Genomic DNA, 27,677 nt, shown 5'->3' on the forward strand with positions numbered 1-27,677 from the left:
GGAGTCAAACAAAAGATGAATAGATGGGTGTCAGCAAACTTTATAATCCCAAGAGCCATTTTTGCACTTATTCTAAATAAATACAATTGTTTTATAGAGCCATAAAAACTACATTATGTTTGTTTTATGTATAAATACCTTGGTACACGTATTAGATCTACAATAATTTGATGTTTAAGAACAACAAAAAAACTTAAACCTTTAGATACCAAAAAAAATTCTTAAGATAAACAGTCCAAATTTATGGAAAATGATGTAGGAGGAGGAGGAGGTGCTTCTAGATGTCTGGATCAGGTAGATGGGTAGGAGAGTTTTTGGTATGCCTTCTGGAAGGAAAGTTAATACGGAGATTTGGTGGTGGAATGAGGAAGTACAGGAGTGTGTTCTGAGAAAGAGATCGGTTAAGAGCAAGAGGGTTACTGTAATGACTGAAGACAGTCTCCAGGATTATAGAGAGATGCAGCGTAGAGTGAAGGTAGAGGCAGCTAAGGCCAAACAGAAGGCCTATAGTGTCTTGTATGATAGGTGAAATAAGGAGGGAGAGAAGAATTTATACAGGGTGGCAATATAGAGAGACAGAGATGGAAAGATGATCAGGAGGTTAGGGCGATTAAGAATCAAGAGGAAAATGTACTGACAGGTGCAACAAGGATGATATGGAGATGGAATGAGTACTTTCAAGAGCTGATGATTAAGAAAAACAGAACAGGGAAAACGTGCACAGTTGTGGCAGCTACAGAGGAATACAATTGATGAATCATGCTAAAGTAGTAGATGCTAGACTCAGGTCAGAAGGGAGCATCTGTGAGCAAGAACACGTACCACAGATGCATTATTTGCTTTAAAGAAATTGATGGAAAAGTACAGAGCATGTCAGAGACAATATTTGACAGAGTGTAGAGAGAGGAGCTGTGGTATTATGTGAGGAAATCTGGAGTAGCGGAGAAGCATGTTAGAGTGATTCAGGACATGTGTGAGAGCTGTAAGAGAGTGGTGAGGTGTGCTGTAGACGTGACATAGGAGTTCAAGGTGGAAGTGGGACTGCATCAAAGATTAGCTCTGAGCCCCTTCTTGTTTGCTGTGTTGATGGACAGGTTGACAGATGAGGTTAGAAAGGAATCCCCATGGACTACGATGTTTGCAGATGACGCTGTGGTCTGCAGTAATAGCAGGGAATGGGTGGAGGAAAATCTAAAGGTTGGAGGTGTGCCCTGGAAAGGAGAGAAGTGCAGGTTATCTGTAGCAAGACAGAACACATGTGTGAATGAGAGAGACTCAAGTGGAGCCGTGGGGTTACAGGTAGCAGATCTAAAGAAGGTGGATGATTTTAAGTACTTAGGGTCAACAGTCCAGAATAACAGTGAGCATGAAAAGAGGTGAAGATATGTGTCCAACGGGTTTGAATGGGCATATAAACATGTCAGGTGTGTTGTGTGATACGAGTATCAGAGAGAATGACCAGAAAGGTGTCCAAGATGGTAGTGAGACCAGCGATGCTCCATGGTTTAGAGACATGGGCACTGAAAAAGAGACAAGGGAAAGAGCTGGAGGTAGCAGAGATGAAGATGTTGAGGTTCTCTTTGGGAGTGATGAGGATTAATAGGATCAGGAACCAATACATCAGATGGACAACTCATGTTAGATGTTTTAGAGATAAAGCCAGAGAGGCTTGACTGAGACAGTTTGGACATGTACAGAGGATGGGTAGTCAGTACATTGGTAGAAGGATGCTGAGTTTGGAACTGCCAGGCAGGAGACCTAGAGGAAGACCAAAGAGGAGATTTGTGGATTAATTAAAATATGACATAAAGGTAGATGTTGTGAGAGAAGAAAATTCAAAAGATATAGTTAGATTGAGACAAATAACTTGTTATGGTGACCGCTACAGGAGAAAAGCTGGAGGAAAATTACAATATATATTTTTTGCATTTCTCAGGTCCAGCATTTTTAACTTAAGAGCCACTAAGGATTGCCTAAAGATTCACATGGCTCCAGAGCCACAAGTTGCAGACGCCTGCACTAAATACTTGAGAATCCATTGTGGCAGTTATTCTATACCTCAGTCATACAGTTATTCTATACCTCAATTGCCCTAATTTCATGTTTTGCCATTTCACAAAAACTGTAAATGTTTTTTAATACTGTTTGCAATGCAATGTGGTAGGTTAATCTGGCCTTTCAAGCACATTTCATAGTGTCATACTAGCAATAAAACATATATGGGAGTATTTTCTCAAAATGTTCTATAGTTGCATTGTGGTGTAGTGCAATTGTTTAATGGTCGATGTATTATCTTAGCTGAATTTCTTGAAAAACCATTGACTAGATGGCTGTATGTTTTTGCCCAGAGACTCCACCAAATCTCTTTAATCTCTTTATCGATCAAAGGAACAGTCAGCACTAAAGGCGTATAGGCTTCTTGAATGACTCCCATTTTGTAGTGTAATACACTCACTGGTCACATCATTAGGACATTTTTTTTCTTACCCATTCTCATGCTCAGTTTGGACTTCATTTGCTGTTTGTGTTAACAAGCATTTCAAATTTTGTTATCATCCTTTTGGAAAATCAATGTGCTTTGTGGATTGCATTGCATCCCAGACGCATTACATTTTCTCTGTGATCACGAGTACCCAAATAAGAAGCAGGAATCAAAGATAAGGAAAACTTAGAACTAAGAAAACCTGTTGATCCTTGGAGAACAAAGCTGTAGTGGAATATAAATTAAATAGGCTACAGGTTTTTATGGAGTTAGAAGGTGTTTTTCAGTGCCAAAGTGAAAAGAAGCAGCACAAATAGATACAAGAGATCACTAGGATCACCCGTGGGGATGGCAACAATGCCATAGCCTTATCCCGGCTTTCAGCTTTAGTGACACCACTTGAGGACCAAAGATATAGGAAAACGGATGTAGGAAGAAAAAAAAAAAAGAAGATCCAGCGTTCCTTTCTGAACCCGGTCTCTCCCACTGATCCAAAATCAAAAAGCATGAAGACCTGTAGAGAAGCAGCTGGGTGTGACAAGCTCTTTGCTGCATCTTCCCCCCGCGAGTCTGTTTAGCACTGTCTATCTGTCGCTCTCTCCTGTAGAAGAAAGGAACGGAGGAGAGTCGCTCTACAAGCGAGCCTCCCTTCCTTCACTGTTGAGCTTGCACCAGACTAAACTGTTGACTATCTGCCAGGGGGATATCTGTTTGGCGTTGCGGAGATCTGTGGCCTCAGAGTCTGGTTTTCCTCCTTAGTGGACAGATGAAACAATGAGCTCCTCTCTCATCCTCTCACATGCTCCTGTTTTTTTTTTTTTTCCGTCTCAGCCTAAAAGCTGAGAAATCTGATACCACCTGCCTCCCCCCTTGGCCTTCCCAGCTCCCTCCCTCTTCTTCCTCCATCTCTCTCAAGGACAGCCCACTGTCTGCCCTGAGGGCTGTTTATCTCTGGGGGTGGGTTGGGTTTTTTTTTTGAGGGGGGGGGTTGTTTCGTTTCACCCGTCAACAATGGACCTCAGTCAGTGCTGACGGATTACTCCAACATATGGTACCCACCTGTCTCTTTCTCTCTCTCTCTGTCCCCCCCTTCCACGGTCTCCTGTTTGCTTATTTCTGCGTTCTCTTGGACTGTGTGTCACCCGAACACACTGGGCAGATTAGAGGCCAGATTCATCACACACACACACACACACACACACACACACACACATACAGGGTGACCTGTTTGCTTTGGCAACCTGAGCCATATACGCTCACACATACTCAAACTGAGGAGGCCTGCATCCCTTTTTTTTGTTGTTCTTATTTGAAATTCCCTTCATAATAGCACATCCGAGTCATATTCAGCTAAAGCAAATTTAATATTTCTTGTACAAGTGCGTTCTTTCAAACACATCCTGACACCTAAGCTGCAAAATCATTGCACAGGTTTAGTAAAACAAAATTTGCACCCTGTTATTTTTTTATGGATTTTCTAAACCCCTCCTTTCCAAGAACCAAAGTTGTCAGCCTTTTTTTTTGGAATCCTGCTAAGGAGAGAAAGTAGCCACGACTGTGAGTACACGTGTGTATGTGTGTGTGTGTGTGTCCTGTGCGTGTGTGTGTGTGGACATGCAGGTATGTGCATGTCTGACCCTGCTGAATTAAAAAATGCACAGTTATTAAAGGCTGTGTCAGAGGCGATGATTTACAGAGGAGCGCGATGACAAGTCAGAAGAACTCACACACCGAACCGAGACACTCACACTCACCGGCACACTCACACTGTGCTCCCAGGCCTCCAAGCTGAGCGGTGACCTCCTCACCCCTCCTTCCCCTTCCTCCTCCTCCTCCTTCCCTCCCTCTCTCGCTCTAATAAAACCTGTCTGACACCGCTGATGGGTGCATATGTGTGTGTTAGTGTGTGTGTGTGTGTGTGTGCGCACGAGTCTGCGTGTGTGCACCGCGGCAGCACAAAGACTCTGTTGTTGGGCCTCCCTCTTAGGCCTCTCTCATATTTTCTTTAAAGGTGCAGTGCGCCCCCAAGAATGCCACAAGGGTAAAGGGGAGTTTAGGGGGGGGGGGGGGGGGGGGGGTCTTGAAGGAGCTGGTGTGAGAGAGCGTGTGCGTTGCTGTGTGTGGGTGGGTGGGGGTTCCACAGAGAAAAAGCCAGGGAGTGAATATGAAGAGTAGAAATGAAAGAGAGAGAGGTCAAAGAAGAGAAGTGCTTCTTGACAAAGTAGACATGAGTGGATGTCTTTGCTGGTGGTATTCGTATGTAGGTGTGGACATGTGTGTGTGTGTGTGTGTGTGTGTGTGTGTGTGTGTGTGTGTGTGTGTGTGTGTGTGTGTGTGTGTGTGTGTGTTCATGTTCATAGGTGTGTGCACCAATCTGGCACATGTTTTCCTTATATTGTCAAAGGTTAAAATTTAGGGCTTTATTCAGCTATAACTAATTCAATTTAACTCTGATTACATACTGATACAAAGGATTCAGTTTAAATACAGTCTGTGAGCTCCTATGAAGCAACATTGTAATATTTCCTCTTCATTGTGGCGTTAGCTACAGAATTAACAAATTCACAAAATCACTAATTCAGACCTCTCTTCAAATCATTGTATCCATGGTTGCAGCTATCTAAAGTGCTAGCTAGGTCCTTTGGTGACCAGTTGCAACAAGTTAGCCATTGGCCAACAGCAGTTTTCATCCAGTGCTTAACAAATCATTCAGATCTCGCCTCCCACTCTGTTTGGACTACTTCTTTTCTGCTGAGTACACAAAATGTCGCTACAAAAACAATTTAAAGCGGCGAGGGGCATTTTCAGTGCTTTAACTGAACGTTTTAAGCAACAATTTCTGTCAACACTTCAGGTCAACTAAACAACTGCTTCCTATGTAACTTTAAAATAGAAGTTTAAAATACAGGGCGATAAGCTAAAAGCACTTACCTTCATACCCAAACCTCCAAATAATTGCTCCCGGTTATTTTTGCTGGAAATGTCATGCTGACATGCAGCCAGGCGCTCCTGAGATGGACTTCATTTCAATGAAAAATATTTAGCCATTGTATTATTAGGAGAGCAGCTCCAGGTCAATTTGTACCAGTAAAGAAGTCCTTTTGTACCCATATTCATAAACCACTGCACTGTTATTGTCCATTAAAGTAAAGCATGGTTAATCATTGTGATGATAGATAGTAAAACAATACTTAGATGTCGTCCATGCTTCAAATTAATTGTAAAGTATTTTCTAAAGACTTTATTTTACGCCCTATTTCCACTGTACGTGGTTATCATCGGCATTTGGGCCATTTTGCTCCTATGACATATGACAGATTATGACCTCCAAGTGGAACCAAAGGAACCCGCAGCCCTATGTAGGTAGGTATCATATATTGGAGTTATATAATCACATTCCCTCATGCTAGGAGATTTTTGAAAGTTACTTTAGATCTGCAATTGTTAAAGTAGACACAAAACATCTGGCGGACAGATACAAATGGACATGTTTGGTGTCAGACGGAAGGTTGCGTCGGCTTGGAAAAGACTGAAACTGGGAGATACAAAATGTTGCAGGGGCGAAGTGATGAGCAACCTTTGGCAATTTGTTACATTACAATAAAACCGCAGCCATTCCAGAATGTTTCATTACTGAATAGGACAGCTTTAAATGCGTGATTTGAAGTGAATCGGGGAAACTCAGTACGATCTGAGCAGTATTAATACACACGTTTTTGTTGAGTTGTTGAGTCAACAATCTTCTACTCAACAACGTCAAGTATAAAATTGCCAGGTGTTCTGCTTGTAGGGGGGGTAAATCAAGTTTCCAGTACTAATTGAAACTTTATCCCGCCCATACTTTCTCTCGAGAAAATCTAATCTTTAGTCTAGTAAATTTGAACAATTTGCTCTTAAGCTGTGCCGTATATCTTTGAATCCACAACGGACTTCTTTTAAAGAAATAGGTAGAAAAGCAAATTCACACTTTTTTTTTTTTTCTCTTTCTTCGATCCTTGCCTTTCAAATATATACATACACACCTCCAGTGATGCAGGCGCAGGAGAGGAGACAGGCATCACCTCCGCTTGGTTGTAGCGTTTATGAAAGCCATAAATGGCTCTTTAATATAGTGGTAATCAGGGTGGTAATTTGGGTGGAATTGTCCCTTATTGTTGCCAGACAGGCCTCCTCAATTCCTGCCAACATACACTCACTCACACACACACACACACACACACACATGCACACACACACGGAGTAGCTCTTGGGCAGACAGGGTGTTCGAGGAGTAATTCACACCACATGCCAACAAACTGGGCGGTTGTGTTTGTCTGTGTGTACGTGTGCGTATGTTTGTGTCTGATTTAATGCTGAGGTCAAACCAGTAAAAGGGAGGGGTATTGTTCCTGGGCCTTTTTTTTATTTTGCTTTTCTGTTAAAGTGTTAAAATTCATGTGAGTGTGTACGTGAGAGAGAGAGAGTACAGGCACGTCCATGTGTGTGTTTTAATTAGGGTCTCGGCGAAAGCAGCAAGTGTGCTCGCTACAGATGGTTTTCATCAGTCTGACTGCACAGAGAAGTTCTCTCTCTAGCTTTTTCCTGACAGTCTAATCTCTTCTTAAACTTTTTTCCTCTAACTAAACATTAGTTAATGTACCCAAGCTTCTAGTTTGACAATCTGCTCAAGGAGTGTCAGTGTGTGTAGCATTTTCTGAAATGATACAGATTTCTCCGGCTGAGTGGCTGAGTGGGAGCTTCCATGGCGGTGTAGGCTATCCCTCAATCCGGCCGTTAACTCGCAGACACACACGCACACACACACACACACACATGCACGGGGATGCACACACAGGGTATTTCATAAATCAATATTTACTAAGGAACCTTTCCCTTTTGAGTCAGAGGAAGCAAATGTGCATCCTGCTGTCTCCCCTCTCTAACCCGCCGTCATGAGGTCGCGCTTGCGTGTCCGTGTGTGCGCTTACTCTACGTGCAGTGGCGGCGCTCGCGTTAGGCGATGGGTGTTTTCTTATTTTGTTTTCAGGGTTGGGTAAACATTCCAGCCAAAAAACACACACACACAAAGCGATTCGCTCGTTTGGTCCTCATGCTGGAGAACTGGACTCTTTATCGCTGCAAGGGGTGTCACAGGAAAGGACACAAGGGCGCAAACGCGGCCTGGAAAAGAAAAGGATGTGCTTAGAAAGCAGGAGAAACGGCTTAGTTTGCAGTATCGGCGGGGATGAATCGGCAACACCCAGGGGCAGAGGGAAAGAATGGAAACGGAGCTGGTGAGTGATGGTGTTGCTGGTGTGTAGATGGACAGCACTGCAAGGCAGACAGGGGGAGAAGCGGGGTGGGGGGATGGGGGGGTTGGGGGGGTGGAGGAGGAACGGGGAGTTGGGCAGTGGTTAGTCGCAGCTCTTTCGGGTCTCATCAGGGGAAGCAGTTCCTTACATCACTGTGACAATACACAAACACAGTTCAGCGCGCACGCATGGAGATGGGCTGACACACTTCTGTCTCAGAGGATGTGAAGAAGCCACTTTGCGCTGTCCTCAGAGGAGAGAGCAGGGGGGGGGGAAGGGGTTGTGGAACGTGGAGCAAACCAGAGAGGATGGGTGGAGAAACAAAAAGAGAGAGTGTGAGAGAGTTAAGAATCAGGAGATTTTGAAGGTAATACATTTAGACACAGACAGCCTCATATTCACACTCTGAAGCGTGGTGAACAGACTTGTTCATTTACAGCCCCTCGCAAAGGTATTTATTCCCCCAGAAACCTTTTGCCTTTTACCATTTTCCAACCCAACAAGACTGTTTTTTTTTTTGGGAGATTTAATGTCACTAATAAACACAAAGTAGCATATGACTGCGAAGTGCAAAGATTGAAAAACAAAATCTAAAAAAGTTTGGCATGCCTTTTCATTTAGCGCCATTTCACTCTGCTTCCCCTAAATAAAAGTACGGCCAACACCATTCAGAAGTTACCAAACTGGTAAACAAGAATCCACCTGTGTGTGAGTTAATTTCAGTATAATCCGTGTTCTGTTAAGGCCTCGGTAGATCGTTAGAGAACATTAGTTGACCGAATTGCATCATGAAAACCAAGGAATACAACAGACAGGTCTGGGATAAAGTTGTGGTGAAGTCTAAATTAGGGTTATGTTATAAAAAAATAAATAAATCACAGATCTTGCAGAGCACTGTTCTACTCATCCTCTGAAAACATATATATGGATCAAAACTACCAAGATAACAACTATTAGTATCAGGGAAGCTGGTTGGTGTAAATGGGAAAATTATGGTGTTAAATAATAGTGCAGTTGTGGGAGGAAAAAAACTTGCAATTGCAGAAAAAAGAGGCTCTACAAAGTATGACACGTGGGAGCTGAATACAGATTCACAATACAGTTTTCAGTGTGCATTTTGTAATTTGTCATTGTCCTTTCACTTTATAATCATGTTCAACTGTATGCTGGTTTATCACACAACAATTAAAATACACTAATGTTTGTTGTTCTAATGGTGCAACATGTGAAAAAGTTCAAAGAGGTTCAATTCTTTTCAGACTACCAAAACCAAGAGCCTTATGTGATGCTAATTTAAAGCAGCACATGCCGGGCCTTTCTTTCAAAGGTGCGACTTTATTGATATGTGAAATACATTTCTTATTTCCCCATTTTTCCATCTCCTGTAGGCACTCCAGGCAGCCCGACAGTTCCTCCTCCAGCAGGCCTCTGGACTCAACTCCCCTGGCAACAACGAGGTCAAGCAGAACCCCGTGCAGGTCAGAGCTCACACACATGGATGGGCGACCCGAGAGTTGCTCCGTCCCCTTCAGGGACGTACTTTGTTGGCAGCTGCATTGTTGTGTTGTTGTTTTTTTTTAACCAACCTTCCCATCTCGCAGATTAATACCGGAGCGTGTTCCGTTTCCCTTCCTTAGTCGGTGTGCATGCATCTCTGCTCCTTTCTCTCTCTGCCTCTGTTCGTGTGTGTGTTGGACTGACTGAAAGAGGCTTTTGTAGTTTCTGCGTAGCGAGCTGTTTTCAGAGCTAAACGCCACCGAAAGAAGAGAGGGTGAGGTTAGCCGGAGTGCAGGATCCCCACTAAAATACACTTGAGCTGGCTTTAATCACAACAGGACACAAGCACTGCAGCGTAGAACAAATTTGCCCGTTCTTTAAATTTGTACAGTTGGATGATTGCATGCAGAATGGTGATTTTTTTTTTCCCCCTTCCCTTTTTTAACTGTACCTAACATAAAGAGCGTGGGGCAATAGGTCTGTTGGAGCAGCAAGCAGTCTGGTTATTGCATTATGCCTCATTATTATGTCACTTAACAAACAGACAGATGGATTATGACTTTGTAGGGCTTGGAGACTGAGGACTTTTGTGTGCGGTGTCTGAAGAAAATAAGATGCTCATAGAGAATAGAACTGTAATCCTTGTCCAGATTATTACATGCAAATTAGATCCAGACAAAATTTGTAACATTCATGTTGGAAAAAACATTTTTAAATAGAAAAAACGTTTTAAATAGAAATGTCCTTATCTTTTTCGGTAAATAAACTCTTTCCCATAGAAGGGCAAAATGTTACAGTAACATCACACAAAGTTTGGAAGTCAATTAAAAAAAGAAATGTCTGCAAGGACCGCTTTTTAATTGCCAAGTGACCACTTGGCAATGCACAAATACTTCCCACTGACAAACATGTCTAAAATTATATTCTCGGTTTTACTGATTATACTTTAATCAGAGCCTTTCTTTGGATCGGATATGTTGAGTAAAATCTTCTTTTGAAATAAATTGATGGCTTCCTACGATAACAAAAAAACAATGACAACTGATTGTTTTTAAAATCTGCTCTGTAACATACTTTCAATGATTTAAAAAAGATTTATATAGTAAATCATGAAAAAGAATACGCTACTGTTGCTCCTGTAAACACTTCCTCCCAATAATAGAAAGCTCTGTTGTGTGCCTATGAGGAAGCATTTACACAATAAACAGGACTAAATGCAGGTCAAACGTACATTTGGTTGACCTGCTTCATACCAGCATCTTCTATACAAGACAGAAAGTGCAACCTTCCCCCTTCATCCTCGTTCCTCAAACACACTCATGTACAGACCCGGCTCCACCCCGCCTCAACTCTCTCCATCTCTGTCTTGTTTGTCCTGTTTGTTGCTGCCTGACCTGCAGAGCCTCCACGCACTTGCAGGGCATCCATGCGACGTCTCTGTTGTCTGAGCTGTCAGCTCACATCCTAGCAACATAAACACACAGACACAATCGGATTTACATGCTGGCGAGTGTGTGTTTGGCTCCTCCCGACCCAGAATACATGAAAAAAAAACAAATGCATTGACTCATAGCGAGTTTTAGATGTGTGCGTGTTTCTCTTTAGTCCTATTTAGCTGGTTTTACGTATTCCTTCGTATTTGTAGTTTTGAAAGGTAATGATTTAAAAGCCTAACCAAGAACTGGACCTTCATAACAGCCTGAAAAGAGGCCCTATAAAAAGGTCAAAGGTTGCTGTTATCCCCAGATGCAAAATTGCTTTATGTTTCGTCCCTGATTAAATAAGCCGGTTGTTGGTTATGTACCAGCAAAAGATGCACTGATCAGTAATTTTTGTGGCCCATTTGACTCTGATTTTGTAAAACTTTCAACCAAAGATTGTGATTTAAGGCAAGTCCAACTTCTGAGCTATAAATAATTTAAATTTTTTCATTTTCTACTTTCTGTATCAAAAGTATATATTGAAAATGTTTTTTCAAGAAAGTGTTTATTGCAAAACAAGTTACGTTGCAAAAACAAATAAAAGTTACATACAGTGGCTATCACTTTGTAAAATCTACAAATGCAGAAAAATCGTCTGTTGTGACGTATCTGCACACAAAATCCAACCGCAAAAAGTTACAGGTTATCTCTTTTAATCCTTTAGGACACATATTTTTGCTCACTAACTTTTGACCTTTCTTCTTGACTTTTTTTTTTTTGTCCTCATAAAAACGTAGAGGTGTGATATATATAAACACAACTTGTTTAGAAAAAGAAAATCTAGGATTTACTATTATGTCTTAGATTATTAAATAATTCATAAATTTTAACTACACAGTCTTGAGTAGTTCTAATTGTTATGATTGAGCATTACTTATTCCAAACTTATTTTCAAGCTTTCTGTGTGAGAGAGCAGAGGTAGTGTTACACTGAAAAACCACCTGATCACAGAGATGACATTTTAAACTGCTATTAGCCTCCTTTATTAGCATTTTGCGCAATTAGCACAGTTAGCATTACGGTCCCTTTGTGGACTTCTTGCTAGGTAAGTATATCTTAGCCTGAAGTCTGACATTTTTAAAATGACTTCCAAGTTTTCTTATCCAACAGATGGAACTGGCTTCTTTAAAATGATCAAACACCGCAGTTTTAATGCCACGCAGTTAGCTTCCTGTTATTTGGTGCAGTCCGATTCCCCTGTTGAGCTAGGCAGATGGAACAACCATCGCACCTCTATATGGAGTTTCTTTACAGGTGTTTTGCTTCCTGTCTGATGTATTCTTACCTCGCTAACAACTTTTACTCCAAGGAGAATAGCTGTCGGTTTAACGTGCTAGCAATTATCAATCAGTCAGTGCTCATTTGTACGGCTCTTTTCATAATCAGTGAAGGCACCACAAACTGCTTTACAGAAGATTAAATAAATACCTGGCTTGTTTTAAGATTGGTAAAAAAAAAAAAAAAAGCTTCTGACCAGCCGATTACTGATCAGGACCGATTTCTTTGTGCGTGTTTCATACCTTTGTGTGGCAGTAGAAGTCACAGTTAGCTGTTTATCAAACTTCACTACGTAAGCCTGGCTGTTAAAGGTAGATACTTTTTAATTACTGTTATTTCAGGATTTATGATCACCTTTAAATTGTGTTTGTGACAGAATAAGGGAAAGGTGAATATAAGGGTAAGCGAAGCAGACATTTAATGTGGTCAATTCTAAAGGTGACAGTAAGCCACCGCATAGCAACACACGTCTAGATCAAAATGGCCGTCCCCAAGTTGGCTCCTGCTGCTCGGCTCTCACACATGCAAATGAGCCTGAGCCAATAATGAGATATTTAGGAGCTCGATAATTAGATTTTTCCCGTCTCTCTGAGGGAGAACGGCGGAGACAGACCGGGAGAACGGGGAAGACTTTCTTTTTTTTTCGTTTTGTCTCGACTTCTCTGGAGAAACCTTCGTCTGCGTTGACAGGCGCCCGCCCACTACTCTGTGCCTACCCTCAGCCACCCCGCCACTCTACCAAATCATATTTCTTTTCTTTTTTCATAATAGAGGGGAGGATCTGAGCGGAGAGCAAAAGAAGCTCAGAGATCGTATCTTCTATATGATTGGTTGCTCAGAGAAGGTTTGGCTGATTGTGAGAGATGGTATCAATCTACTTTGTGAGTGCGCACATGCATCAGTGTGTGTGTGTGTGTGTGTGTGTCTTACACTGTCACAGGTCATGCCCAGAAGAAACTTGACAATAGCACAAAAGTAGATGAGCACTGGCAGAAAAATAATACTGTGGCTGACGAATTCCTGCCGCCATTGTTGAAAGAGAACGTGTTTTTCAAAAGGGACTTGTTTTGGGAATGCCTCGGAGAGTTGTGAACAAATAGCATCAGAACAATCCGAGAACAGCGCAGATACGTCAGGGAGAACGCTGTGGAGAATCTTGATGCAGGAAAAGCCTGTGCAACAATATCCCAACACCTGACAGACCGCCGTTCAATCAATCATCCGAAAATGGACAGGGTATGACACAAATGCAAACCTACCAATATGCTTGCATCCCTCCCTGAGAGGATAACCATTAGTTTTGCACTCCACTAAATCTGGCCTCAGTGGAAAGGTGGTAAGAAGAGAAGATTGATGGAAGTGGTACAGGTCTGCAGTCTGACAGCTAACGTCTGACAGAAGCTGCTCTGGACAGATGAGACAATAATTCACATTCCTGGCCTGCGTGCAAAACGGTACGTCAGCAGGAAAACACCATTGCACGTTGCTCTTGAACGCACCATCTCCGCGGTGAGACTTTGTGGTGGAAGCATCACGCTGCTGGGATGCTTTTATTTAGCGGTGACGAGGAAGGCGGTCAGAGCTGATCAGGAGATGGGCGTATTTACAACATGATGGCACGGCAAGGAAACCTGTTAGAGGAGATGGAAGACTTTAGACTGGGCCAGAAGGTCACCGTCCAACAGGACGACGAGTCTAAGCTTTCAACCACAGGTAGAATGGTTCGGATCAAAGCATGAGACTTAATCATTGCTGTTTACAGACACACACAATGCAAGATCAGTGGCTAGTGAATGCTAATGAATGGATGGATGGATGGATGGCACTGTTACTGTTACGATTAAGCTTGAGTAAATTTGTGTCTGCCGCGTTTAATCTTTAATAAATAAATACAGGGAGGCACCGAAACAGTCTAATTCCCCTTCTTCGTCTTCATATGGACACACACCGAGACGTCCCTCTGCAGAATTTGGACAATTTCACACTTCAGATTTATGTTAGTCGTAGATGTTAGCCGTAATTGGCCACCGTCACCCTAATTGCGTGTGGCATGAGTGCCGCTTAGAGAATCCGTGGGCACGTAGCTGGCTGGCAGTGGGGGCATTTTGCGGATTACCCAAAACACGCGCAACGTGCCGCACGTTCTCCACTCTGCACCCATTCTGCACACACACACACACACACACGCACGCACGCAAGCCGACACATATGCACCACTTGGCAGACACATGCTTGGCACACTTAACAAGCTGGCACTTGGCATGCTCACATAGAGATTACGGCACGTGCTTGGCCGTGGCCCATACGTAAGTAATTGAATACCGCGGTGTCCTGTTTTCATGTATTATTGAGGAGCTCGTTTAATTAGGAAAAAAAATTAAAAGGCTCATTAGGCTTATGTTAATTAGCTTGGCTCCCCGCTCTCTGGAGAGGGCTTACACCGGCCCAATAGGATGGAGGGAGAGGAGAAGCCACACTGACAGGAGACAGGAGGAGCAAACAGTCATGCCGTTCTTAAAATACAGGTAGTGTTTTTTTATATATATATATATATATATATATATATATATATATATATACATTTTAATCTGCAATCCAAATGTGCTGCGTTCTTCTCTCAGTTGCTTGTGCTATTCTTTATTTTTTTGCAGATTCTTTATTGAAACTCGGGTCAGAGGAGCCACAAAAACAACAGAAATTTAGGTTCAAAGCCATCTGACTAATCATTAAAACAGTTTGGCAGAATGATCTTGAAGTTCTCCAGGGTCTGTGGGACGAAAATAGTTCCTTCTTTTGTTCAATTTTTTTTATTTTGTTTCAAAGTGTTTTTCCCAAAGCACTCCTTTTGTCCACTTAATGAAAGTGCTTAGCTGGCAGTTTCTCTGATTTGATGTGGAGGGAGCTGCTGCTGTTGCAGCTGCAGCTGCTGGGCGTGTTGGGAGTGCCGTATGCTATCCTGACAGTTTGTGAAGGGTGCTCGCGAGGAGGCTGAGCCCTCGGTGAATTGGGTTCGACTCTGGACTGAGCGCTGGACAGACAGGCTGGAGAGGAAAGGTTCGGGTCTGGCCACTCAAGTGTGAAAGTCTTATTTTGAGATTTGAAACATGAGTGAAATCAGTAATGAAATATGGTCAATAACGGCCTCACACTTCCCAATGAAGTGCCCTGGCTGTGTGTAGGTCTGCCGGCTCTGAAAACGTGTTGTCATTTTTATTCTGAGGCACTGGGGCGTTAGATGGAGGGGAGGCGGCAGCAGAGGAGGAGGATGAGGAGGGGAGGGGGGGATTATCCACTTGAACTTGGTGGCCTTTCACCGGCCTTGGCTAAGTTTTTTTTTTTTTCTTTTATCTGTCCCCAGTCAGAAAGAGCTGTGTTTCATGCCTTTATACATGTGCTGTTTTTACATTAGTGGGGGGTAGCATTAGCGTGGCTATCGAGCAAGTTTTATCGGAATTACAGAGTATTTCTTTGCTGAGCTAACGAGCCTTTACCTGCAGCAGCAAGAGTAGCTTGGCTTGTGGTTGTGTTTTCGTCGTCGCTCTGTTACGAGCGACGACGAATCTGATTGGTTCATTTGGCCCGTCTATCACCAACATAGGCCAATCAGCTAACCAGTATTTTCGCCCCTTCCCAAAATTACTTCAACGGAAGGTTTCCAGATGGATATGCGGAGCAAATCTATCTGGCGGAGTCAGGTAAGGTGTGCGGGGCCAGAAAGCACAACTCCCAGCTGACCCCTGTTTGCCACCACTAATATCAGGTCCCTGATTTTGTACCTACGTTTCATCTCTTTCCATACTAGACTCATCTTCTTTTATCATTCATTTCTTTTTGCAGATTTATGGAGATGAATCATAAAAAAAATGCTTAAATCTTAGCTGTAATTGGATTTCATTGTATAATAGACAGGGCTTTGAAACCGGTTCAAGGAACGAAAACGAAAACCGGGAAATTTTTGTATTTTACAGGGAACAGAAACGAAACCGGAAGCGTTATTATTTTTTATGTTCTGGAACTGGAACACTTATTTAAAAACGCTGGAGATAGGCACCAGCACCCCCCGCGACCCCATGAGGGAGAAGCGGTTTGGAAAATGGATGGATGGATGGATGGTAACCGGTTAATACCAGTTTTATTTCGTTCCTCAAAGTTTTCGTTGCCTAATTAAAAAGGTAATTATTTTCCTGCGCACGTTACCATGACGGCTGAGGGTTCACTTCCTGTGTGACGTCACGTCACACATTCGCTGACTGAATGGAGAGAGAGCGGTGTCTCCACTAGAGCTACACATCTTAAATAAGAGGTAAATTACGATCCATCGTTAAGTAAAACGCTCATTCCAAACACAATAGCAATAGCTTTATTTGTCAAACGAAAGGAACGAAATGAACCGTTCCGGGAACAGTATTTTTTTGGTCTAACCAGTTCGGGAACGTCAATTTATTGGTGGAACTCATAACCGGAAACGTTATAATTCCGTTTCTGTTTGGAACGAACCGATTGGGGAAAAAAATCGGTTCAAAGCCCTGATAATAGATATGCAGCCAAATTTTCTTTATCACATTTATACATATATCTACTGTTATTATAGTCCTAAAATACCCAAATTACTAACAATGAGACGGTTTTGTCTGCAGCTCACATTTTCATCGGCTTAGATAGAAACATTACTCAGCAAAACACAAAACGCAGGTTTGAAGACCGTAGACAGCCCATGTAACTGACACATTCACCTGCCTTCGTCTCCCCCCAGAGTAATGTGGCCCCTGGCCCTGCTTCAGATTAGCAAGAGGAAGGGTGCTTACTGCACACAATGGGGCCCTTTTTTACTTTCTGCGGTGGCCGTGGCCCCGAGCTCCAAACACCACTCTCAGCGCAGTGGGAACTCCTCCGCTGTCTAGTTTTCACTTAAACGCTTTTCGGGGTCTGCCTCTCTGTTTTCCCCCTCTCTTGCTCCCGAACCCCCTTTTTTTTTCTTTTTTTTTCCTCCTTTCATTTGTTCGCATAGCGAGCAAGAGACAGGCTGTTTACCTGCGGCGACACAAAGATGGAGGCAGCGATACCGATGACAGCTGCTGAGCGAACAAATCCTCATCCAACAAGGATCATTTGTACGTCAAGGAGCTGCACGATGCAAATGCAAACTGCTACGGAGTCAGGATGTCAGATGACAAACAGATAGCACATCTGGGCGTCCTCCGGCTTGCTTTCTGCTGATATGCCATTGGATTTTTTATTTTTTTTTACCAAAACAAAGAGAAGAGCGTTGATATGAGTGTTACCTTTAGGTAAAGTTGTCTCTTAAACAGCTATGCAGTAAACAAACCTGTCCTGATGCACAGCGATGCGCGTGTACGTGTGCGACAGGAAGTCAGTCCGTTGCAGCGTGAGGTGGTAATGCTCAGTGACAAGGATAAACAGCGCTGGGGTTTGCTCCTTCCAAGGTAGGGGGGGTGAGGAGGAGGACTGTGTCAGCCTCTCTCTTCCTCCTGCTCCTTCCTTGTCATTTTTTCAATTATTCCTCTCTCCTGTGTGTCCCCATAGACCCCAGAGGCAGAGGCTGCATCATTTAAACCGAGAGCCTGTTTAGATTCTGATTATAGCTTCCTTTCTTCTCACCATTCCCTGCCATCTCTCTCTCTCTCACACACACTCTCACACACACACACACACACACACACACACACACACACACACACACACACACACGCTACTGGCCTCTCACTGTTGAGAGATCACCCGAAGAGGCACATTTGTGAGGCTTTCATCCCTCCAAAAAAGCTTGTGTTTCATGTCCATACCTCACCTGATCCAGGGGTGGCCTATTCAAATGATCAAGATTCAGTGTCCTACATGTCTGCGACGTGTCACTGTTCTAAAAGGCTGCAGCTGGCCTCCCCTGATCCAGTCAGTAGCTGCGAGATTAAATGGGGTCGCTACAAGTAAGTCCAACTTGCACGCAGAGTTTTTACATCATTCCTGATCCAACCCGGTACTTAAAGCCGGGGGTTCATGTACCAGGTCCCCCGAATCAACAGATTTACTACTACACACCAAAAAAATAAAAATAAATGAACTTTTCAATCTAAATTTGGTCCTTTTATGCTTTAAAAAGGGGAGAACCTCAACATAAGCCCACAATTGTTCATACCCCTGTCATATTTGGATGGAGAATCATTCTCCTTCAACCAGTAAGTTGTTTTTTTTCTGTTTGTCTCTCAAAAGGTGATGAAACACTGTAAATGACGCCTCAATTTTCAGCTGAATTATTTATGTTTTTTTTTACATTTGAACTAAAAATAGATAATTTTTTTTTACACATTTCCCCTGCTTTTTTGATGATTTATCTTTGGTGATGAGATTCAAGTCTCAGAGGTTGGAAGGCCTTATGGCCATCACCCTAATCTTGAGCTCGCCCAGAAGGTTCTTGATAAGATTTAGGTGAGGACGCTGGATGAGCAGCTTCAAAAATGAATATTACTTCAGAAGAGCTCCTCTGCCTTTTTATAAAATAATAATAATAAATAAGGTATTTTTGACTGAAAGACTTCTGAGTAATACTTCCTCCAACACGCGCACACTTGTTGTATGAGTGGTACATTGCAGGGATGTACCAACATCTGGTGTTTTTGTTTAGTTGAAATCATTGCAGTGCCTCGCTCTGCCTTGGACCGTTTACACATTCTCCTAATCTGTTGAAAAATACTTTTCAATGCTAATTTGATGTTGTTGGGTTACTATGTTCTGGCCCCCCAAAACTGTGTTTTTTTTAATAGTCTTTCATTAAAACAAAGACACCGATCAGGTTTTTTTTGGCAGGTTCAAAACACTTTCTTAATTTTTAATGCAGAGCTTATGCAGACGCCTTGGCCTGTTGGTCCTGTTTGCCGGCTGGTTTGATATCAGACAGCAATCCTTCTTCCCCTTTCCTGAGTGGCAAAAAGCTTCCCTCCCCAGTTAGAATGAAAAGTCATCAAGGGAGAAGAGGAGAGAGGGATGAAGCCTCATTGAAATGCAAGTTACATTCCCTGATTTCTCTCTCTTCTCTCCTCTGGGACTTTCATGCCTTTCTCTTCCTTCTCCTTCCCATCTTTCTGGGCTCTCCCTGGCTTCCCCTCCCTGCCTTTGTGAATCAGTTAAACTCCCTCTTCAAACAACCCCTCTAATTACTCCTCCGCTCTCTGTAAACGACAGGGCTGTCTCCCGGTTTTCTCGCCTCCTCCCTCCCTCCCTCAGCTCCCTCCATCCATGGCAGGGGTTAACCTCTGTCAGCTACTGACCCCTCTGGAAGTGTGAGTCTGCCTGTGCATGTGCGCACTCATAGACTTGCTGGCAACTTTTTCTTGCATTGTTAATGGTACGAGAGACGATTTGTTCTTTTTTTTTTTTTTTTGCTCCGTTATTACTGGTTGGGCTAAATACGGTGGAGGTTTTGGGACTTTTCACCTGTGTGTGTCAGCATGTGGACGCCTGTGCGTCTTCTTCAGACTCCGGGCTGCGTTCTGTTCCACCGCTCGCTTATTTCTGCTTGACAGCTCAAACACTTTTCTTATCTTCCAGCCATTATTTCTCAATACTTCCTCCTTCCTTGCTACGTCCTTGCCTTTCCTCCTCTCTCCTGTCCTATCCCCGCTCACCTCCCCCTCCCGCCTCACCTCTCTCTTCCCGCTAATCTACCACGCATCTCTCTCTTTTAAATTAACATGCAACATGAAAAAAATGGACGACAGTAGGGGGAGAAAAAAAAAAATTAAATGCATTTAATAAATCGCTGACTTCAAATCACCCTGCTTTTCAGACTCTCCCTATTCAGAGTCCAATGAAAGGGGAGAAATCATTCACCAGGAGAGACAAAGCCGAATGAAAATATAATTCTGCATTGTGAGGCGCTTTTGTCCTGGCCCGTCAAATCGCTAATGGTGAGGCTTTTGTTTTGCGCCGGGGCTCTGAGGCTGGCGGTGTCGCATGGCGGTGGCAACGCATGCCCCATAATCACAACGCTTTGTGATATTAGATTATAGGGGCAATTAATGGCGTCAAACCTTAACTACTCAACATTCAGCCTGCCACGCACACTCGCACGGGCCCCGCACATGCGGTTCTGGCATCACAGCATAATCCAGCATGCAGAAAGGTGCTATAACTCCAGTAATTATTACGCCTCTGACTTGAAAATGTCAATGGTGGTGTGTATAAAATAGAATGTATGAGTAGTCGGCGAGGAAGAATGGGATGCACAAGAGCAATTAATTACAGCTTTTCATTTGCCAGCCTAGACTGACAAGGCCCGGCGGCGGGGGCAAGCTGGCATGACGCCAGGCGGCACCCATCACCACCCCCATCTTAATCGCTGACACCCCTAACCACACCCCCCCCCCCCACCACCCCCCCCCCCCCCCCCCACACACACACACACACACACACACACATCTCCGTCGCCTGTTTCCTTACCGACTGCCACAACACCAAAGGGTTGCCTAACGCACCCCGGCTTTGACTCCCGCCTTCTTTACATCTACTCCTCAGACACAAACCCTTGCACTGCTACACAGTCAAAATGGTACCGCAGCTTGTCAAAGACGATTTTGACTCTTTCACGTTGTGTCATGTTGCCACTTAAGAGTATTTAATTGGGATCATATGAGACGTTAAGTGCGCGTTTGTATTTAGTCCTCTTTAGTGTGATACCCCTAAGTGAAACTTATTGCAACCCTTTTACCTTTACAAGAAACATGACTGGTAAATGGAGCCATCCCCCCCCGACCGTGTATAAATGCATCTCAGGTTGGAGAATCTGTTGACAGGTGCAGCTTTTAGTCAATCATTCCATAAATCTGGCCTTCGTGGAAGTGGTTAGAAGAAAGCCTTTGATGGAATAAAGCCAAAAGAAGCCCTGTTCAAAGTTTCCCATAAACCAAGTGGGAGACTTACGTACCAAACACTATTCCGGACCACATACTACACATCAGTCAGAACTTACCATCCCCAGAGGGAGACATGGTGGTGGAAGGATCATGCTGTGGGAATGTTTTCCTGCTGTGGGGACAAATAAGCTTGTCAGAGTTGATGGGAAGAGGAAGGTAACTAAACATAGCCTCGTGAGACCATCCTGATCTCGCGAGCTTTCAAGCTTTCACTCGCAGATCAGTCTGGCTACTTTCCGTTAAAGAAAATTTGGAGCAGTTCACCAAACGAACGTCCAATCAGCGTTGGCTTTGAGGCGGGTTGAGGTGTGACGCAACGAGAAGCGCGACAGTTCAGTCTAAACAACATGGCGGCTTCGGCCGATGAAACTAGCGTTAGTGTGGCTATCGAGCAAGTTTTATCGGAATTATAGAGTATTTCTTCACTGAAACAAGAGCAAAACACTGCTCTAGAGGCTTTTCTCAGAGGAAAAGATGTTTTTGCTCTTCTCGCGACTGGTTTCGGCAAGAGCTTGTGGTTGTGTTTTCATCGTCGCTGTTAGTACGTCACATGCTTCGTTGATCTGATTGGTTTATTTGGCCCGTCTATCACCAACATAGGCCAATCAGCTAACCAGTATTTTCGCCCCTTTCCAAAGTTACTTCAACGGAAGGTTTCCAGATAGATATGCGGAGCAAATCCATCTGGCAGAGTCAGGTTAAACTAAACAGGGACCACCCTGGAAACAAGTTGGTCAGAGGCTGCAAATGTCTTTACAGGTTCACCCCCTAAACATACAGCTAGAGCGACAATGGAATGGTTTATGTTGAGAAATATATCCAAGTGCTACAATGGCCCAGTCAAAGTCCAGACCTAAATCCTAAAAAGAATTAGAAGGAAGACGTTGAAAGTGCCGATCACGTGCACCGTTCTATCCTGTCCTAATGAGCTTGAGCTATTTTGAAGAGACGAATGGGCAAGAATTTTAGTCTCTGGGTGCAAAGACATCCCCTCAAAGAATGAAAGGTTGCCCTACAGGTTTAGACTCTGTATAAATGCACCCCACGCTTTGTTATTGTCATTGCAAAATAGCTTTGCGGACGAGTTTAAACATAGCAGTGGACTTACCCATCTGTCCACTGCGTTGTTGTAATACTTCCCCATTCCTCTGCCAGTGTGTGCGCATGGAACATCCATCCATCTATCCATCCATCCATGGATGAATAGATTTAATCTACCGTTGACGACACGCCTCCATTTCCCTCGTAACTTCTCCCATCCGTTCAGGTGGCGAGTAGATGGACGGCTCTTCCTTAAAAACCGCTGTTTTATCTCAGACCCAGACATATACACACAAATTCTCTCATACAGGTCATTATAAATAGTTATAAAGTAGAGTTGTTTTTATTTTTCCTTTCAAAGTCGCCATCATTAAAACATGATGTTTATTGATGTTCAGACAGTTTGAGAATCCTTCAGATGTATAAAACTAATCTGTCTCATCCCACTCCCTAAATACGTTCAAATTCTGCCTGTTTCATCCCCCTTATTAGCTGTATTTTTTATAACTGCTGTTGCACCAGGAGTGATTCAATGCAAAAGTGCTTCGTCAGCAGGATTGCTGCTGTGATTTTTTTTTCCCTTTCTCTTCATATGTTGCGTGTGCTCTCACTTTCAGATTTGTGTGGTTAAGCCTGTCACCAGAGTTGCAGTGTTTGTGATCAGATTAGCATCTCGGCACATTTTCAGTGTACAATGCAAGAACATTAAGGAGGGTTTGCACAACACATCTGCAAAAATCACAACTCCGCACCGTCTCCCTCGCTCTCTGCTTCTTTAGCTGCCTGCAGCTTCGTATCTGATGAGATATCCATCTCATCAGATACCCAACTTTGTTGTTCCCTTTTTTTTTCCCTCTTAGCCGGGCCGGGGCCGTGCTGGGGAGAGAATCGGCGGCAGTCGTAATCATGTGTTTATAAAAGCAGATAAGATTTTATATTTTATTGGTAGATTGCATATCTATCCTTTCATCTCTGCAGCCACGGAAAATTGACAGTTTTTAACAGTGCCAGCCTTGTGTTGGGAAATGTCAACGAGCGCGAGTGTGTTTTAGTGCGTCTCTCTGTTTGTCTTTATCTGATGTTGCCAGTTTTTTTTTTTTTTCCTCCTTTCCTTTTGCAGTGAGTGACAACAGAGAACAAGAGGCAACACACCTCCCTGGCTTACCTGTCCGTGCCAGCCTGCGGTGTAACCAGCTTAGACTGCAGGCTGTTTATTTTAAGTTGAGCGTTCAGTTTGCGGGCGCTGTCATGTCTGAGGCTCTCTGTGCCGACTGGGTCTCTCTACTCAAAGCTTCCCCTGCTGACTGATGATGTTGCCTTAGTTTTGCAATGCTAACATCCAGGTGTGCTAGTAACATCCAGGTGTGCTTTTTAACGTGGGCGCCTCTTCCCGTCTTGTCCTCAGGTGCCTGTGTCCATGGCCATGATGAGCCCGCAGATGATCACTCCTCAGCAGATGCAACAGATCCTGTCCCCTCCTCAGCTCCAGGCCCTGCTGCAGCAACAACAGGCTCTGATGCTACAGCAGGTAAAAACTACAGGCTCTGTTTTTTTGTCTTTTTTTTCCCAGGGCTTAGCTCAAATATCCATCCTTTGTATATGACACCTCCTCCTTGGCGACAAACCCGTCCTCTTCACGTGTGGTTTGACTTCCTGAACATCCTCGATTCATCACCCGTACTTAGTCACCTCAAACATGTTTTTTGAAGACAGTTTTAGCAGAGCTATGTCAATGGTTTGAATTTCTGCTTTTTAAAAAAAAAAATATGTACATGGCATATTTTTGAGAATTTTAACCGTCCCAGATCTCGTTTTATTTGCCTTCCCACAAAAAGAGCAAAGGTTTTATAAGTCGCAAACATAATTTTTAGGAATCTCTGATCAGCGTAAACGTATCAAGTTGCTGGTTGATCATTTTAAGTGTTTTAGATTTTGAACTAGAGATGATCAAATCAACACTCTGAAGCAGATATCGTTTGTTGTTAGTGGCTAAAAGATTGCAGGTTGTGTTATTCTCACCATAGTATGAAATAACTTCCATGTTGCGCATCACTGAGTCTCAAGCTGTCACATTTATTATCATCCAAATGACCCCAAAATGCTACTGCCCCTAAAGATGTAAAAGTGGTCGAGGCTTCTTTAATGCTTCAGCGTCAGTATCGAGGAACCACATTCATTCATTTGCTGACTCAACACAACAGAGCAACTAAATAACCGTTTCCTTTCCTATTTTGAAATAAGGCTCTCACATATAGATAAGGAGTATCAAGCCAATAGCCTTCACATTTTTATTAGAGGCTCATTTTTCCACTTTAGACTTCACCAGATAGAGTCAAATGTAAACACTGCAGCTGGGTCGTACTGTGCGAGTCTGACTTTACTTTGAAGAGCAATATGGTGTTACACCCAGGGTTCCTCAGTCTGGACACGTCTGGAATTTCATTTAAGCGTTTTCCAAGTCTGGATAAAAGTGGTCAAGTTAAATAAGTGTATGAAAAATATTTTCTATGTACAAACTTTATTGCCCATTTAATTTTCAAAATGCTGTCGTTATTTCTTTTGCCCTTGAGTTTTCTCTTCTTTACATACTTGCTTGTGTTCTTGCTTTCTGGCTGCCCTAAGTTCTTTTTCTTTCCTTCTTCCCTTCCCTTTAGTCATTCTCTCTCCCTTATGCGATTCCTTGATTCTTTCCTTTACCTTGTGTATTTCCTCCCTTCTTTTTTCTCTTCCTTTCTTCCTTCCTTCCATGTATGCGTTCTTGTGTCCTTCCTTCTTATCTAGTGTGCTTTGTTATTCCAGTTTCTGTGTATTTACATCTTGCCCTCTGTTACTAGTGAGCTCTAATATCTCATATTTTGAGAAGTCTCCGTTGAGCCTGGAAAAGTGTGAACATTTTTTACATTAAAAATGCGTAGCATGTTTGGGAAGTTTTTACAGTTATGTTTTTTTTTTTTTTGAGAGAGCATGTCTGCATACATGTGCTCAACCACACGGACGGATTTGCCTTTTGACATCAAAATATGAGTCATAATGAATCAGGAGTGTGTGTGATGCTGATGCCTGGCCTGGCTTGATAGTAGAGGTTGCCATGTCGACACTACTCAATAAACACTCTTCAGCTGTAGTAGATTTGTCAAACATCGCCACACCAACACATCCCCGCCTACCTGCACGAGCAAAGCACACATGCCGACCCATAAAGGGTGTGAATTCGCCTCTTAACAGCGTGGAGACGCGGGAGTAATTGCATGGTTGGGGTAGTCTAGAAAACTGGAGCGTAGACTGTGGATTTAATAGGAAGGGGTAGCTTTAGGCAAGTGTAAATTGCGGTGGGAAGATCTGACAACATGTATCACAATGGAAACGGGGGAAAGAAAAAAAAAAGTGTTCTGGCTTTCTGGGAACCGACACACAGAATGACAGAGATCCTCCTCACTGGTCCTTCTCTTCACTTTATTTTATTTTATTTTCTGTAACGAGGGAGAAGACGATGCGGGGATGGGGGGGTTGATAATGCACTCTCACTCACTGCACCGCTAATAAAAACCACTGAGTTTAACATTGCTCTCCCACTTAATTAACCACAGTATGGGCCACGCACTTAGTGTATATCTGCAAATCAGGCACTTTTACCCACACACACACACACACACACACACACATACACACAAAGGACAATCAACCAACACATCACCCACTGAAGCATTAAATTTCATATCCCCATGGCAATAGTGCCCTGTGTAAGAGTGTGTAAGTAAGTTTTACAGCCCATTGCTACAAAGCGCATGTGTTTTAGCACGGCCAGCCTTTTCTTCGATGCACGCTTGTGCGTTAACCTTTAAGTCTTTTTCTCGAGCCCTCACTTATGCTATGGCTGCTTTGCCTTTCGTTCACTGTGTTTTCCTCCAAAGTCAAGGTCATGGTAATAGGCTGGAGAGGTGAGTGCGTCACTTACACATACACTTAATGTACAGAGCCACTGAATCAAATCATTAAAAGACTGTAATTATCACTTAATTATTCCTTCAACTCACCACTCTGCAGCCGAGGGTGCACGCGGTTGTGTGCGTGCGTGTGTGTGTGTGTGTGTGTGTGTGTGTGCGTGCGCATGCGTGCTCCCCAACGAGTGTGCGTGCTTGCATATGCATTTGTCTGTGTGATTAGGAGGCGATCAGGGTTAGTGACGCAGAAAAGAGAGATTAACTCTGCCTAAGGAGTGATAAAAGAGGGGAAAGACAGATGGAAAGTAAAAGAAAGAGCAGCAAGAAGGAATGAGTCCTGCATTTAAAGTGAATTAAGCACAAAAAAAAAAAGAATTGAGGGGGGGGGGGGGTGTTTGTTGGGGTGAAGCTGTAAATTATGCAAAGGAGAAACTGTGGCTGAAACTGGTTAATGTGAAACAGCTTTGCAAAGGGGAGTGTGCAGCGAGGATGGGCAGCGGCGTGTAGTCTGCTCGCCGTAGGGTCAGACGAATGAGAGACCGAAGCAACTGCTGCGCTGTGAAGTCATTCTTTGCTGAAAAGCCTCTTTGAACATTTGATGCACCATGAAACAAAGACAAACTGCAGATGGACGCATGTACAGGCTGTTCTCGGGAGAATAACCTCCCCTCCTCAACACTCACACAGACTGAGATGCGCCGTGTGGTCAGCGAGTTTTCCTCTCCTCTCAGCTGAAGATTGTAATCTTAATGGAGCTTCCTGGGTAAATTAATGACTGCTAACTCAAACAAACAGACATGCTCTGGTCAGTCAGAGGACGCTGTGTGTTTGTGTTATTATGGGCATTAGTGTGTGTGTTTGTGTTTATGTGTGTTAGATCCAGTCGTGTGATATCTTCAGACTAAAGGGTGTCAGTTGTGGTAAGCTAAAAATGTTGATCTATAAACTTCTTACTGTGCCGAAAGCTGCGTAGCTTTAACAGAAAGCTGTCTCTTATGTCAGCGTAAATCCAGCTGTTCTGCAGAGGCCTGGGAGGTTTGTTAGAGAACATGAGGGAACAAAATGCATCGCGAAGAACTAGCAGCACGGCAGACATGCCAAGGTGAAAGCTGTGAAGAGATTTGAAGGGAGGGTTGTGCTATAAAATAACAACAGAAGAATGGGGCGTCTCGCAGAGTTTGGTTCGGTCCGTCACAAATGAAAGAGTGCGGCACAACCGTGACTCTACTAGGAAATGGCAGCCCACCTAAACTGACAGGATGGACAAAGAGAACGTTAATCTAAGAAGCCCCCAAGAAGCTCACGGTAAATCTGGAGATCTATATCTCATCTGTTAATCTGTTTTCAGATTAACCGTTTTTTAGTCATTCCATAAACCTGATCTTTATGGAAAAGTGGCAAGAGAAGGCCCGTTTTTTCCAGTTATCTACATCCTTTATTATTAAAACGCGGCCTGGCCTGCTAATGCATAATGTTACATGCATTATATTATCTATGGAAGCCAGTTAAATGCACGTTGCCCTGAACACATCGGCTCTACCTCGACACATGATGGTGGCAGCGTCATGACGTGGCCATGCTTCCCTTCAGCATGGTCAGAGCTGATGGGGAGATGGATGGAGGTAAATACAGAGAAATACTGGGATAAAACCTGTTGGGGGCTGCAGAAGACATGGGACTAGTGGCCTAGAGGTTCACCTTCAAAGGCGACGTCTCTAAGCGTACGGCCAGAGTTACAACAA

General features: G+C 43.4%; 1 protein-coding gene across 3 annotated transcripts in view; it reads left to right on the forward strand.

The window, feature by feature from the left end:
* The window catches only part of foxp4 (forkhead box P4), a 120,118-nt gene that overhangs the window by 55,932 nt on the left and 36,509 nt on the right, over window positions 1-27,677 (forward strand). For all 3 annotated transcript variants that reach the window (XM_036152093.1, XM_012874893.3, XM_012874892.3), the window contains exons 3-4: window positions 9,162-9,251; window positions 23,400-23,522. In XM_036152093.1, coding sequence (XP_036007986.1) covers window positions 9,162-9,251; window positions 23,400-23,522 — 213 coding nt within the window. The remainder of the gene's footprint in view (window positions 1-9,161; window positions 9,252-23,399; window positions 23,523-27,677) is intronic.

The sequence above is a fragment of the Fundulus heteroclitus genome, chromosome 20 (genome assembly GCF_011125445.2).
Source record: "Fundulus heteroclitus isolate FHET01 chromosome 20, MU-UCD_Fhet_4.1, whole genome shotgun sequence".
Lineage (NCBI taxonomy): Eukaryota > Metazoa > Chordata > Actinopteri > Cyprinodontiformes > Fundulidae > Fundulus > Fundulus heteroclitus.